The sequence below is a fragment of the Diceros bicornis genome, chromosome 24 (genome assembly GCF_020826845.1).
Source record: "Diceros bicornis minor isolate mBicDic1 chromosome 24, mDicBic1.mat.cur, whole genome shotgun sequence".
NCBI lineage: Eukaryota > Metazoa > Chordata > Mammalia > Perissodactyla > Rhinocerotidae > Diceros > Diceros bicornis.
Genome location: NC_080763.1, coordinates 20,853,430 through 20,870,054, shown reverse-complemented (window position 1 = coordinate 20,870,054; position 16,625 = coordinate 20,853,430). Strand labels below are relative to the sequence as shown.

At 41.3% G+C, this 16,625-nt stretch overlaps 1 protein-coding gene across 1 annotated transcript in view; it reads left to right on the top strand.

Annotated features, from left to right (window-relative positions):
- The window catches only part of DPF3 (double PHD fingers 3), a 159,683-nt gene that overhangs the window by 135,484 nt on the left and 7,574 nt on the right, over positions 1–16,625 (top strand). The window contains exon 9 of the mRNA XM_058566873.1: positions 10,512–10,624. Coding sequence (XP_058422856.1) covers positions 10,512–10,624 — 113 coding nt within the window. The remainder of the gene's footprint in view (positions 1–10,511; positions 10,625–16,625) is intronic.

Genomic DNA, 16,625 nt, shown 5'->3' with positions numbered 1-16,625 from the left:
CATCCTCCCCTCACCGGGGAGGTCATTCATTCACAGTCATTCACAAAGCTGTTCTCCTGTCTTTGGTGCTGACGTCCCTCCTGGATCCGGGCATTTCTAGAGAATATGCAGGCCCACTTGACCAGACTCTGGAGCTGTGGGAAAAGCCTCCACCAGGACCTGCCCCAGCCTTGCAGGCAAGGCTCCAAAACCTGAGACTGAAGAGCTTCAATCCAAGGTCAGAAGGAAAGAAATGGCTTCCAGAGGCTTGATGCATCTCTTTGAGGAAGGACGGAAACTTATGCTAGCTCTGGCCGTGGAACCTACATCAAAAAATGACCCCTGCTATCAAATGAATGGAATTAGATAAAGACAATATTCCTAAGACTATTTTATATGGCGCTTCCAAGCTTGAGCGTGATGGGCAAAACCTGTGGAAGGAGAAGCATGTTGTGAGATGATCTATACGTGAATTCTTCCCTCTGTAACGTTGAAACCACCCAGTCATCCAGAGAGGCATGAGGGTCCACTACTCCTGGAGACCACTTTATCCAGTTCTAATCACCAACGGCTTGCTCAGGGTAATACGTTCTCTTCAGTTCTTATCTTACTACATTTCTCACTTGATGGTGGTGGCCATCCCTTCGTCTTCCTTGGATGCCATGAAGGGATCTCTTGAGGTTCTCCGTCTCCTCTTGTGACCGCATTGTATTTTTCTCACTGACCTCTCTTCTAGATGCTCTTTAATGCCCTCAGTTCCAATGGTTACACTTCCCTCTACCCTCAATGAGGTCCTTTTATTTTTCACTCTGTGGTCTCTCCTTAAGTATCTCACCAAGTTCTAAGGCTTCATTTACCACCCAACCTGATGATTTCTAAAGCTGTATCTCCAGCCTGGTTCTCTCCTGAATATAGACCCATATTTTCTCACTAACTGCTGGACATCTCCAATGAATGTCTCATCTGCACAACAAATACAATGTGCCAAAATTGAATCTATTATTACTCTCTGCAAGCCTACCATTTCCATCTCGGCTAACAGTGTTATCATCTACTCTGTGGCCTAACCAGGAATCTTGGTGTCATTTTTCACTCCTCCCTCTTGCTCACACCCACGTCCAGGCAGGCATCACGTCCTGTTGACCAATTCTACCTCTCAAATATTTCCTACATTTATCCCCACTGTTACTAGGGTGATCCTGGACTGTGTCTCCGCTAGAACATAAGCTCCACAAGAAGCTTTTGTCTCTGTTATTCATTGCTTAGTATCTGCCACAGTACCTGGCACATCATAAGTGCTCAATAAAAATTTGTTGAATAAATGGATATTGTAACTGGTCAGCCATCAGGGATATTGTGACTCTGCCCCAGGCATCTCCACTACATCTACCTTTTGTCCTACCACCAGTGCCATCTCTCTAAAGCATGAGTACAAGCAAATAAGATCTCTGCTTAAAAATACTCCGAGGATTCTTCACTGTTTACAGAGTCAAATTCAGATCTTTATGTCTGTAGGATGCCCCTCACAATCTTTCTCCTTACCTTTCTAGCATCATCCTCTGCCACTCTCCTTTTCCCCTGCTCTCCTTGAGCTACTTTACTTTGTCTGAGTGGACCATGCACCTTAAATTTCCTGCTGTTTCCTCTCCCTATAATGCTCTTTTCTCTTTTTTTCACTTAGAAAACTCCTATTTATCCTTCAAGGCCCAGCTCAAATGCTACCTCCTTTCAGTGGCTTTCCCTAAGCTCCTCATTATTTATTGTTTCTTCATCTGTAAGCACTTAATTCATTCCCCTATTATAGCACTTATTCCACTGTATTATAGTCATTTAAAAAAAAAGTCTCTCTCTTCCTATAATATTCTATTGCTGCATAACAAATTACTCTAAAACTTAATAGCTTAAAACAACAAACATTTATTATCTCATAGTTTCTGTAGGTCAGGAATCTAGGTGTGGTTTAGCCGAGTGACTCTGGCTCAGGATCTCCCATAAGGTTGCAGTCAAGTTGTCATCTAGAGTTGTGGTCTCATTTGAAGGCTCAACTGGGAGAGGATCCAATTCCAGGTGCACTCACACAGGTTTTGGCAGGATTCAGTTCCTCTCTGGCAGTCGGACTAAGGCCTCCCTTCATTTGTTGCCATATGGACCTCTCCATAGGGCATCTCACAATACAGCATCTTGCTTCCCTTAGAGCAAGTGAGCGAGAAAGTGTAAGAGAGAGTGCCGAAGAGGGAAGCCATAGTCTTTTTATAACAATATGAGGAGTGACATCTCATCACTTCTGCCACATTCTACTTGCTAGAGGTGAGCCAGTAAGTCCAGCCTCCACTCAAAGGGAGAGAATTACACAAGGATATGCATACCAGGAGAGGGGGATCATTGGTGGCCATCTTGGAGACTACCTATTATACCTCCTAAACTTGAGCTCCTCAGGGCAGGATCCATGTTTCATTCATCTCTGAAACTGTAGCACCTAGTGCAGTTCCTGGCAGTTAGTAGGTGCTCAGTGAGTTTGGTCAAATTAAATAGAATTATATTTCTGTAAGAACCTGATCACAATTAAATAGATCACAAAGTCAGAAGAACCCTCCAAATTAGATTAAAATTATTAAAAAAATAAAATGTAAAACAAAGTGTCTAATTGTCCTGGGTATAGTCAGTCCTTTACTTCTTGGCACTCCTATGATTGCTTCCCAGGCTCACATAGAAAAAGATAGAAAAGCAAGAAAGTTTTTTTTTTCTTTTGGCTTGGCACAACTCTGAAATATTTTTGAAAGAAAAAATGGGAATACCATTTCAAAGGTCCTCAGACAACTCAAGAACTTAGACCACCCATGACTCCATCTTCCAGTTCATGGAAGATCAGCAGTTGGAGAGTCATAGGCAATCAGGTGTTGACTAATCACTACTCTTTTCCATTAGCTATCCATCAATCACTCCATAAAACCTTCCAGGACAGAAGGAAGCACGGAGATTACAGGGTCTCCGATCTGAGCAACAGTTTCTTCTTCAGGCTCACTTTTCTAAAGAAAACCCAGAACCTTTAGCCAGGGCCCATGGCTGGATGCTCCTGATGTCCAGAGAGGCCTGAAATGCACAGGTGATGACAGGTATTTACATCTGATGTTGATGTTGGGCTCTGGACAATGATTCAGTCTGGCCTCCACACACTGCTGTTGGACAAGCATCACTGTGGCAGATGGTTGCCTATAATCTACAATTCCAGCTAAAGATTTAAAAGGAGAGTCAACCTGAGCTGCTCGTGTTGGTGACCCTCTTCTTCCACTCCTTGCCTGGCAATATCTGCCCCCTGTCACACGACCAGCTGAACCCAGATCTGATATTCCTGGTGGATGAAACCCTACCCAAGGCCTCTGTCTGCCTGCAGATTCATTGACAACTCATCGGTGCAGGCCCAACTGGTTGCATGGGCATGGGTGGTGTGGCTGATGAGAAGCGCTTTGGGTTTCCAGATTTCTTTTGCTTTCTGTCATGGTATTGGACTAGGACTGGGCTAGTCCAGTGGAAAGGTTGACATGAATTCTAGCAGTACTAACTGCTTATTTTAATTTCCTTCTTAGTTTTTTTTCACTTTGAGTTTTAGCTGGCAAACTTTAGAAGGCTTGTTTATCCCACCAACCAAATGGGCAATTTGGGATTAATAGTATCTCTAAAAATACTGTTTATGGGTGGCATGGACAGAACCACAGCTTCACAGATAGCAGATTCCTATCCTTTCATTTAATATATTGGAAAACTAATGCCCAGAGAGGCAAAGTGACTTATGCAAGGAAATCAGATGCTGCAATATATTTCAGATTGTGGTACCTGTTCCATGAGGGCAGGGTTTGGTTTTTCTCACTGCTGTATCCCCAGTGCCGAGAAGAGGGCCTGCTGCATTTATTTACTCAACAAAACTGTTGAGGGAATGAGTAAAGGAATAAATTATGCTTGGTCCTCAGCTGTGGTGACTAATTAGGGGCTCTGGGATCCTTACTGTGGTTCTTGACATCTTTCTACTGCTGTGCCTGAACCCAACCTGGGCCATTCGGGTAAGTTACATAAATCCAGGTCAAGGCTGTCCCATCCCATTATTTCACTTTAAGAGGATGAACCACAATGAACCCTCAGGTTTATAGATGAGACTGTATCTTGGCCATACTTGGCCATGAAAACTTGGGGAGTTTCTAGGGCCATTTGAGAATGGTGCCATGAGTCCTTAGCTGTTTATTAAAAGTGCCCCTAATGCTCTTGCATGAATGGGGTTTATATGGTTATTGATAATAATGATAATAATGATCGGTGCAACAATCTGTGTAGCTTGCCTCCTGCATGGTAGCTGGGTGTCCTCGAGTTTGACAGCTTTGAGGGAAGATAAGCAGACCTCTAAGACGAGTTCAGTTTGCTGCACGGTAACGTGTTTTGCCCAAGCAAAAGGCAGCCATGGCTCACACCATCATTAATTTTTAATGTGGTTTTGTTTGTTTGGTCTTTATCCTTTCCATGCTCTTTCTCTTCTTTGTTCTCTTTGAAGTACATTAAAAATGATGAGAAAAAGAGGGAGCCACACAGGTGCCTCTGGAATGCCATTGTGGTCATTGATTTGCAGATGTCTTAGCTTTAGAAATAACATCTGGGACAGATGAGAGGTGAGCCTGTGGACCATCGCAGAAGGTTTACAAAGCAGGGCTTGAGAAATAATCTATGTGAAGAAGCAATGCTAGTTAATATACTTGTCATAATATACGTGTACAGGTGTTGAATTCCTGATTGCTCAGAATTGATTCACTCCTTTACGGATTAAGTATAATGGCTCAGAGCCTCATTCCCTCCACCTGACAAGCTGGGTCTTGAAGTGGAGTGGGGTGGAAAGAGGGAGAGGGAGAGAGAATGAGAGGAGAAGGGAGGGAGGGAGAGAGAGAAAAAGTGAGGATGAAGGGATCTGATTGAATGAGATGACTTCCCAAAGTGAGCTAGTAATACATTTTTTCTCCTCAAATTACTCTTTAGCATGGGTGATTCAGATTTGACTGCACTTCTCATAAATTCTTTAGCTAAAGCTTCTTATATATTTTTGCAATATGTAAATATTAGAAATTTTATGTGTGTATGAATATAGAAAACTGTTAGAAATTTGAGTCAAGTTACTTTCTAACGAATGCCCATGGAGACTTGTTTTTGATGCTATTGCAGATTGGAATTAATCCTACATATTTTATATAATATAATTTCTATAAACCAGGCATCAGACCGAGGAGCACAATTTGAATTTTGTACATACTTGCCTGAGAACCATGGATATTTAGGTTCTCCTTTCCTAAGAAATTAACTTTTAAGAGACCAACATTGATAAATAAGGTAATAAAATATAATTAGGTGTTTATAATCTCACAATGAATAAATAATAGACCACGATAGTTCCACAGTTATTTGGATTGGTTTTATTTATGTTTTCAGCACATACCTACCAAGATGATGTGGTTTTTTCCTGGAGCTCTAATTTAATCAGTGATGTGGCTTAGCCTGGTCCAAATTAAATATTGGCAATAATGAAATAAAAAACTCTTTTAATAAGGATCATAATGTAAGAGACACATGTCATAGCAGTCTGTAAAGTTCTTTTTGCTCAGGGTTTGTTGAAAATAAACTGTGTTTCTCTCACCGTGCTGAATATCTATAAAGTGACATTGACTGGGTAATGACTTCTGTTGGCTTCTAAGTCACAATCGTAATGTGAACTTAATCAACAAGGCATATTTAGATATTTTCATCTCTAAAATGTTGGAAATATCCATGTGTGTGGGCAGTTGTGTAGGATCATGTGCGGAAGTAGGCAGCTATGAATATGAAACTAACACAGTCTTGCCTGGATATTTATCTGTGTGCCTTCTCACTCAAATACCACAAAATCCCATTTGCCGTCCCTGGAACATTCTCAGCATCTACGCCCACGTGTTCTGTAAAGACATGAGATGTGTCCTTCGAGTGGCGAGGGAGCAGTCACTGTTTTCAGATGCTTGCCTTCTCTTTTTCACTGAGCTCAGTAGACTGTGGAATCATATAACACCAGCCTCATGGACAATCCTCTCCCTTTTAAGAAGCTCTCATACCCCATCAGTTTCCCTTTTCTTCCCATCTGCTGAATTAACACCCTGAAGCCAAATTCCTCTTGTCTGAAAACCCTGTACAGAAGTTAGGTCTCTTGCACATGGTGGCCATGGGTTACATCTCCTGTTTCAGCTTTTAGGGAGGATTGAGGTCAGTTTTGGAAGGAGTTAGGGCTGAGTTAAGAATGCCTCTTCACACCAAGTCACTACAGGACCAACTAAATAAGCGGGCAGAAGATTTACTGAACCCTCCTGATAGAACAGATTTGGAGGAACACTCAGGAAGGAATTGGGTTTTTAGTGATCTGGCTGGGATGAATCACGCACATTGTACCACTTTCTAAATTCATTTTGGTAATTGGAATCTTATAAATGTCCTGTTGAATCATCTCACCCAGGGGCACCTGGGAAGAGTTGCTTCCTCTTCACTCCATTGGGCTATTTAAATAGCAATGGAGGTATTCCTTGCTTTAAGAAAACTGAAAATAAGTAAAATCTAGATTTCCAAGCAAGTGCATTAGAGAATGAGGGTTAACAACTTTACAAAAGAGATTAAGATAGGAATCTTTAAGTAGCACGTGACCAAACTAAATTGCTTTACAGCAATGTGCCTCTTTTTTTCTACCACCCTTGAATTGGAAAGACTGTATCTGTTATCCTCTTCCAAGGATTTTAGAAATTAGTTCTGAGCAAAAATAAGCAGTCATAGCAGTAAAATTTAGAAATGGATTTTTAGCACCTTTCTTAGAAACTTTTCCTTTGGCCCAACAGTGTGCATTGTTTCAGTCATTTCCCTGGCAGATAAGAAGCCTTATTCTTACAGCTTTATCTGGAAAATGACTTTTCCAGTTTTTGGAGACAGGAAACAGCCAGCCAACCTTTATGGTGGCACAGACAGGATTCAGTTCTGGGTGTAGTTTTTGCACCTGCTAGTGGCCACTTGGGTGACTTAACTTGTTGTGCCTCACTCTCCCCAGCTGAGAAGTTGCATCCCCCACTTTCTCCTTGTACTGAAGTGATGTCTTGAGTTCTGAGCCGAAGGAGCTCTGCAGTCAGAGCCCAGGCTCTTCTTAGTCCTGCATTTTACCGGGAGGGGGTGGGGGAGCTGTGTGAGCTTCGTTCTTTTCCTTTGGGTTTGAAGGTCTTTGTAGGAGGCTGATGACTTTCTCAAGACAGGAACACAGAGAAAGCCCATGGGATTTTTTCAGACTTCTAACAGGAGTTGCTACTGTTCATTGGTCCAAAGCTTCCCAGAAAATGTCTTCAGAGCTCAGCACAGTGGTCTGAAAGATCTTGAACACAGAATTGGCTCTCAGTAAATAATTATGGAATGTTGTTGGATGTGTGAAGCACAACTCCCACCCCCACTCCCACCCCTACCAAAGGAGGCAGCTCCAGAGGCGCAGTTGGCTGCTGAGTTCCATGTGATGCTCTGGAATGTGCTGGCCTTCCTTCCTTGGGAAGACGACACTACTGGAGAGTGTTACTATTAGTAGGGCAGTTTTTGCTCTGATCTGTCAACACTCCCTCACTTAGGGTCTTTATTGAGCCACGACAAACTCAAGAACCTGTGGCAGTCAACACAGCTGACCACTCTCTTCTTCTTGAAATCTCTTTTGGCTGCTGTGACCCCATACTTGCCTGGTTTGCATCTTACCTCTCTGGCCATCCTTCTCAGTTTCCTTTCTTAGTTCTTTCATCTTTAAATGTCGAGTTCCTCAACATCCTCAGTCCTAGATCTTTTTCTCTCTCCTCTCCTCTTCCTTTCTCTTCTTTTTCCTAGATAATTTCATTAATTCTCGTGGTTTCAATGCCCACCTATGTAGCAAAAACTCCTAAATTGATATGTCTAGTCTGTGCTTCTCTTTTGAGCTCTAAACCCTCCTCTCTTGGAATCTTCTCCCTCTCACACCCAGCCAGCTCCTTCTCATCTGCCAGGTATCAGCTTAAAGATCTTTCTCAGAGAAGCTTTCCTTGACTTCTCAGACTAGGTTAGGTTCACCTGTGGTTTGCTTTCATTGCCAGTTATGCTTTTCCTTCATGGCACCTATCACACAATTGTAAGTAGATATGTGTGTAGTCATCAATTTGAGTTCTCTGTGACTAGAGGCGTTTGGGGTGTCTTGCTCACCACTGTATCTCTTCTGTCTTATGCAATGGCTGGCCTAGCAGGTGCTCAAAAATACTCGTTCACGCACATGTTCATGAATAATTACTGTAAGCTGGCTGGTTATGGCTGGGGTGTGGCCTGAGGCCATGGAACTGGGCAAAGTCAACTTGCTTACATGGCTATCTGCTCCATGAACTCATCTTCAGCCTTCCAAGTGTGCCCTATCTGAGAACCTGGGTCTCTATGGCCCATACCACTCAGAATCTCAGTCTGGTATTTTCTCTCCTATTCTTATCCCAATAGTCTCTCTGAGAGATTGGAATAGGGAACAACCCTGGCCAGTGTTCTTCTTACACAGATCTTTGAGATGCTTTCATGGGTATCAGGTGGATGTTCATCCAGGCTTTTTTTTTTAAGGAAGATTGGCCCTGAGCTAACTTCTGTTGCCAATTTTCCTCTTTTTCTTTTTTTTCCCTCCCTAAAGCCCCAGTACATAGTTGTATATCCTAGTTGTAGGTCCTTCTAGTTCTTCTATGTGGGATGCTGCCTCAGCATGGCTTGATGAGCAGTGAGTAGGTCTGCGCCCGGGATCCGAACCTGCAAACCCCAGGCTGCTGAAGCGGAACGTGCAAACTTAAGTGCTAGGCCACCGGGCCGGCCCCTCATCCAGGCTTTTAATGTAAGGCTTCTTTCTCTTTGGGGTCACTGTCATGGTGTCACTTTGAGACGGTTCCTAGTTCAGATCTGTGGGAGTCTCTAAGTTGGATGGTACCTGAGAAGTCCTTGAAAAGCTATTAGATCTGCCCTTTCTTCGATGCTTCCATCTGCTATTTGCTAAGTGTCCCCTTTTCCTTCCACCATGAGTCACTTTCATCTCCACTCTCCTTCTCTCAGAGATAACTCAGTGTGGTTTGCATTTGAGGAACCGCAAATTTGAAGGGTCCTTATGTTGACTGAATAGACAGTACTTCCCCCAAACAATCATCATGATGTAACCAGCTCTCTGAGGATTTGGAAGAAGGAAATGGGGCCTCCTGCTGGGATGTGGCTTTGCCTAGGGGTAGTGGTACCATGTGGGATCCTGACTGTCTGTGGAGGATGCTAGGTTGGTGGAGCTACCCCTAATTGGTGCCCCATCAATAGTATCCTTCTTTAGAAGCACATAATCCTCATGTGAAAGAGGCGACACAAGGCACTCTATGGTGGGTTTGGCAGAGTTGGGAGCTCTAGAGAAGGGTGAACCCCCAGCGGTAGGCAAAGCTGTCAATTCTTTTGTGACAGAGTCAGTAATGGGCTTTGCCCTGGATGCTCTGGGCAGATTCCTGTCTGATTCACGGCACGGGGAAACCTGGGGACATCATCCAAGTTTCCCTTCCCTGCCAAATAGAAGGTCAAGGGTCTTCACATTCTACGACTCATAGCTGTCCTCTCACTGCTGTTGTCTCTCGATGGCTGAGAACAGAGTCCAGCTCTGCAGGCCAAGCCTCAGTGTTGGTCCACTGGGGCTGTGTGCTCTAAGGTCACAGCTTAATGTTCTCCCTGATCTTGCTATTGACTTGGAAAACGTGATGCTTAGGATCAAGAAAAGAGTTAGGATCAGTGACTGGTCCTTTCAGGATGGACCTGGCCATTGTGTGCCCTTTGCTGTGATACTGCACTTCTTTGCCCTCCCTGCCAGGCCATTTCCCCCTCTTGTCCCTGTTGCTGTGCAGGGTGTGGCCTCCTGCTAATCTCCTGGGCATGATACTTTGGATAACAGTGCAATGCCTCACAATGCCCCTGAGATCTGTCCCTAGAAACCTCACTGCTCCCTCTGACCTCCTCCTCTGTGCCCTGAGGCAGTGTGAACAACTTTGCAGGTCAGAAGGCCCAGCTCCAAATAGCTCTTATGTATTGCTCCTGCCACAATTGATGCCGGGGCTGGGGAGATAATGCTGGTCACTCTCACGGTGCTGCCTTGTGCTATGTGCTCTGTAATTTCCTTCTCTTCCTCTCTGATCACCCTTTCTGTCCTCATCAACTGGTTACACCTCTGGGGGACACGGCTCTTAGGGCAAGAGAACTTGGATGGCATCTATCCTGGGTAAAGGGTTAATGCCCATTCCTCTCTTTGGGTCTCCATCTGATGTAACTGTGGGTGGTGGTGAGCAGTGTGGGTAGGGCCCCATTCAGGCCACAGTTTGTTTCCCAAATGGTGCTACCCCTGCCCTCCCTCCAAGTTGGGCATAAATGTATTTTTGGTTGAAAATGAAGGGTTTTGAAGAGTGATAAGTCAGACCCTCTGGCCGTAATGCTGCCATTTCTTCTTCCAGGTCACCCAACTTGTCTGCAGTTCACCCTGAACATGACCGAGGCCGTCAAGACCTACAAGTGGCAGTGCATAGAGTGCAAATCCTGCATCCTCTGTGGGACCTCAGAGAACGACGTGAGTTTGGGGCTTGCCTCGTAGGAGGGAGAAATCCAAGAAGCTGGGGATCCTTTGAGAGGTAGATAGGAAGGCACGACTCTCGCCACTGGGCTCCTGGGGAAAACGTCAGTCAGGACCTCCCCCTTACCCTTTGCCCCTAGGACCCTCAGGACCCTTGCACAACAGGGACCTTGGGTGCTCTTTATGCCTGTGGAGAGAGGTGCAGGAGGTGACAGCCAGAGGCTGCCTTGCTGGCCATCTGTCCTTGAAGATTCAGTGATAGACAATGGTGCCCGCTGCTTGTGGTTGGGGTGTACTCGACTGTTTGTTTACACCATGTTCCAAAGTGCGTGATCTCATTTGGTCTAAATGTTAAGTGTGATAAAGGCAGAATTTTAAAAACCCCACTTCTTGTTGTTAGTGTGGTTGAGTCAATTCTGACTCCTAGCGACCCTGTGTACGGCAGAGCGGAAGCCTGCCCCGTCTTTTTGCGCCACCCTCTCACCTTCTACGCCGTATCAGACAGTGCTCCGCTGCTATTCACAGGGTTTTTTTTGGAAGTGGGTGGTCAGGTCCTTCTTCCTAGTCTCGCTTAGTCTAGAAGCTCCACTGAAACCTGTCCACCACAGATGACTCTGTGGCATAGCTTTCAGCATCACAGCCACACACAGCTGTTACAGTATGGCAACTGACACACGGGTGGTATGGTTCCCTGACCAGGAAATGAACCTGGGCCACAGCGGTGAGAGCGCCACTAGACCACTAGACTTTTAACCACTAGACCACCAGGGCTGGCACTTTTTGTTATAGATAACTTTAAACATATACATACAAGGGTAGAGAAAGTAGTGAAACTTATGGAGCCCATTACCAGCTTCAGCTATAATCAATACATGTCCAATCTTATTTCATAAATACTGCCACCTCCTCCCACATTATCCCAGTCATAATATCATTTCACTTGTAAATATTTCATATGTTTCTCAAAAAGGTAAGGACTTACTTTTTAACAAAACTAATAAAAATATTAACATAGCTAAAAAAAAATCAATAATTCCTTAAGATAATCAAACAAACATCCAGTCAACATGCCTATTGCCTCAATTGTCTTAAATATTGTCTTAATTGTCTTAAATGTTTTTATTACAACTTGTTTGTTTGAATTGGGATCCAAATAAGGCCCATACATTGCAATTAGTTACATCTTTAATGTTTCTTTTAATGTATAAGTTTTCCCTCCGTTTTGCTCTCTTTTTTCCCTTGAATTTCGTTGAAGAAATCAGTTAATTTGTTTAACAGAGTTTCCCAGGACTGTATTTTTAATGACTACATCCCTGTGGTGCTGGTTGACATTTTCCTCTGTCTCTTGTATTCTCATACATTGGTGCTTAGAGGTAGAGCCTTGATCAGATTCAGGCTCTCTCTTTCTGTCTCTCTCCCTAATATACAATATTATATATATATATGTTATATCTATAATATATATAAATACTCCAGCTAATAAATGAAGAAGAAATTATAAAATAAAAATATCATTATTTTGCAAGCTCTAATGCAATAGTCATTCTGGTCGAAGATCATCAGTAGCTGCCACCTTCACAAAAAGAGAGACATTAGGCATTATATACCTCCTGATGAAAGTACACATCACTATTTATGAAGTGGTCTTGCCAAATATGTGTATATATATATATATATATATATATATATATATGTCTCTGTCATGTATATGCAAAATAGTGATATTCTTAATAATTTCTTTTTTGTTTATTAGCTGGAGTAATTCTGCAAAAAGAGACTTTTCCAACCTCATATTTGGTTACCCTCAAATATAGATAATATAGGAAAGGCAGGATAAATGCTTTATTCTTACCCCTTCTTTATCAGTTTTCAAAATAACAGGGTGGTTTCAACTTCTATTCAGGATAAAAACACTCAAGAAAATAGGCATTGTGGGATACTTTCTTAACATGATAAATGTTTTATACCTTAGAACAAAAACCAGTATCTTATTCAATGGGAAAACACTACAGGCATTTCTACTAAGATCAGGAACTAGGTAAGGATGGCCACTATTTCTTCTACTATTCATCATTATTACAGAGATATTAGCTAATGCAATTAGACAAGAGAAGTCAACTAGAGGTATAAGAATGGTAACAAAGTAGTAACACTCTCTCTATTTCATAAACTATTATAGTATATCTATTAACAGTATATTTACAAAACACTAGAGAATTAATGATAAAGTTAACTCAAACATTAAAGGCAGCAGGATATCAAATTACCATACAAAAATTAATAGCCTTCATATGCACAAATAATAACCATTAGAGGACATAATAGTAGAGAAAACCCATTTACAATAGCAACAAAGAAGAAATACTTAGAGATAAGCTTAACAGTAAATGTGTAAAACCTGTATGAAGAAAATTTTAAAACACTTTTGAAAAGACACAGAAGTGGATTTGAGCAAATGAAAAGATGTCATGTGATCTTGGGTAGAATGACTCAGCATTATAAAGATGTGATTTCCTAAGTTAATTTATAAATTTAATTCAAGCCCAATAAAAACACCAACAAGCTTTTTTATGGAACTAGACAAGTTAATACTAAAGTTCATATGGAAAACAAAGAAGTAAGAAAACACTGAAAACCAACAAATTATGAGGGGAGACTAGTCCTACCAGATGTGAAAACATGCTATGAGGCCTCTTTAATTAAAACAATATAGACCAATAGACCAATGGAATAGAATAGAAAACCCATAAATCAACCCAACTACATATTGACATTTATTTTAGGATAAAGGTTGCATCTAAAATTACTGGATCAAAGATTGACATTTTCATGAATGGTGCTGGGACAATAGGGTAACTACTTGGAAAAAGATAGAATTAGGTCCATATCTCACATAATACATAAGAATAATCTCCAAATGGACTGGGGATCTAAATATAAAAAGTAAAACCATACTAGTACTAGAAGAAAACATAGGTGAATTCCTCTTTAATCTAAATGTAAGTAAAGATTTTCTATGACTCAGAAGCAATAAAAGAAAATATTGACAAATTTGACCACATAAAAATTTGCATAGTAAAAAACATGATACAATAAAAAGACAACTGACAAACTGGGAGAAAACATTGTGACATATACCACAGATAAAGGGCTAATTTCCCTAATATACAAAGAACTCTTAAAATCTGAGGGACAAGAGACCAGAAACCTCATAGAAAATGGGAAAAAGACATGAAAGACAATTCACAAAAGATATAAAAATGGCCCTTAAACATTTGAAAAAAAAGAAGTTCGAACCTTATTATAATCAAAGAAATTCAAATTAAAACAAAACAGATATCATTTCATACCTATAAAATTAGAAAAAACAAAAAAGTCTGACAATACATTCTATTGAGGAAACTGTGGAGAAACTGACACCCTCATACATTGTCAGTGAGAATACAAAGTGGTACAACTCTTCTAGAGGGAAATTTAGCCATACCTAATACAACTACTGTGCACTTACCTTTTGCCTCAGCAATCAGTATATTGTGAATAATGAGAGTCAGGTTTCTCAATGTCAGAGAAAGAATATTCAAATAAAGGAGGAAGGCTAGACTGAACCCTCTGGTATTGGGTTGGAATAGGGGGTATCAGTATGAATTTCTGGTTTTTAATACAATATATTGTGTATATATATGTTTGTATATATTATATATCTATAACTATCTGTAGCCAGCCCTGGTGGTCTAGTGGTTAAGATTCTGCACTCTCACCGTGGCAGCCCAGGTTCATTTCCTTGTCCGGGAACCACACTACCCATCTGTCGGTTGTCACACTGTGGTGGCTGTGTGTTGCTGTGATGCTGAAAGCTATGCCCCTGGTATTTCAAATACCAGCAGGGTCACCCATGGTGGACAGGTTTCAGCAGAACTTCCAGTTAAGACAAACTAGGAAGAAGGACCTGGCCACCCACTTCTGAAAAAATTGGCCATGAAAACCCTATGAATAGCAGCAGAGCATTGTCTATACGGTGTTGGAAAGTGAGAGGATGGTCCAAAAAGACCGGGCAGGGTTCTGCCCTGCTGTACACAGGATGTAGGAGTCAGAATCAACTCAGTGGCACTAACAACAACAAATAGCAGCTATATGTATACACACATCTGGATAGATACAGAGATAAATATAGCTGTGTGCATGTGTACCTATGCATACATTTATTTCCTAGTTCTGTTGGCTCAGATGGCCTAGAAGCAATGACAACCCAGAAGCAATAAGGACTCAGCACCTAGATATTGGTTTCTAAATACCATTCTCCATTAAAAGGAAGCAAGGATCCTTAGAGAAATGGCTGATGCCAGGGCTGGGGTGGGGAAAATACAAGAGGAGCCTGGAGTATCCTGTGGTACTAGAAAGCAGGGAAGTTCTCAAAAAATGATAGGGCAGGTTTAAAGGACACAGGAGCCAACTTGAAGGAACTCCCAATGGTCAGCCAAATCTTAGCAACAAAGTAAATAATGATAGTATTGGATTATATATCCATACTGATATTTTTTAAAATTTGAATACGTAAGTAAATAAATAAATGTGGAAGAGGTAAACTCTTCCTTAGAGCAGGATTCCAATTAATAAAGGTAGAGGGAAGAGGGAAATCACCAATAGGCAAACATAGTTATGGTTGTTGTAAGCAAGAACCATCAATTGATGCTAAAATTAGTGGGCAAAAGTTTGGTAAGAAATAGAGTATTGAATAATCTCAAAGTATCTCCCCCATCAGATTACTTACTAATATATTACAAAGGGAAAAATCATAACTTTACAGTGGAGAAACTGGTAGACACTAGCTTAACTATATGATCAGAGTAACATTACTAGTAATAAGACATATTGGTATCAACGCCCCTTGATATGATGCACTGAGAAGGGCATAACATCTCTTTTGTAGTACTTTTGCCAAAAATGCATACCCTCAATCTTCTCATGAAAAAAGATCAGGCAAACCCAAATTGAGTGACATTCTACAAAATCACTGGCCTGGACTCTTCAGAAGTGTCAAGATCAGGAAAGACAAACTGAGGCACTGTCCCAGATTCAAGGACACTAAGAAAACATGACAACTAAGTGCAATGTGGGATCCTGTATTGGCTCATGGGAAAAGGGACATAAGTGGGAAAACTGTGAAATTCAAATGAGGTCTGAGGATCACTCAATAGTATCATACTAATGGTAATTTCCTTCTTCTCATGATTGTACTATGGTAACATAGGATGTTAACATTAGGGGAAGCTGAGTAAAGTATGTACAGATACTCTCTGTATCATTTTTGCAACTTTTCTCTAAGATAAAAATTATTTCAAAATAATAAATCAAAAAATAATGGGATGTTTCCCTGGCATCTTCCAAAGATGATAAGGTGTGTGTGTGTGTGTTTTTTTAATAGTATCTTTATGAACTCAAGGATTTAAACATACTTGATTTGTTTCAGTCCATCACAGTTAAAATTGTACCATCTTTGGCCAGTGGGACCACAGTCAGGTTGGATCCTGAGTCCTTTTCACATGGCCTCTATAGTATTTGATAGTTTCCCTGCTTTCCAATATGTAAAGATATTTAAACATTTCATGACCCAGACCTAGAATCAGCCATTTCTCCAAGGACTTCTGGTTCCTTTTAGTGGGCAAAGGTCTTTAGAGAACATAATATGGGTGCTAGGGGTTGCTAATTTTTACTGAGTTAGTCATTGTTTGGGGGAATTTTCAATGGACAGAGCTAGAAAGTACCTTTTGTTTGCTTTAAAGATAAAATGCACTATGAGTTTATACTGACACTGCCAATTCATACCCAGGACTGACTATAGGGTTTTTACTTAACCTCCTTGATCTTACATTGCTATTTTCTTTCAGCTATGTCAAAATTCTTGCTTCTCAATACCAACATAATCACTCATTGGAAACACACATGAAAGTCTCAGAATATCAATTCTACTATTACCACCAACAATGTGATTGCTGAAAAG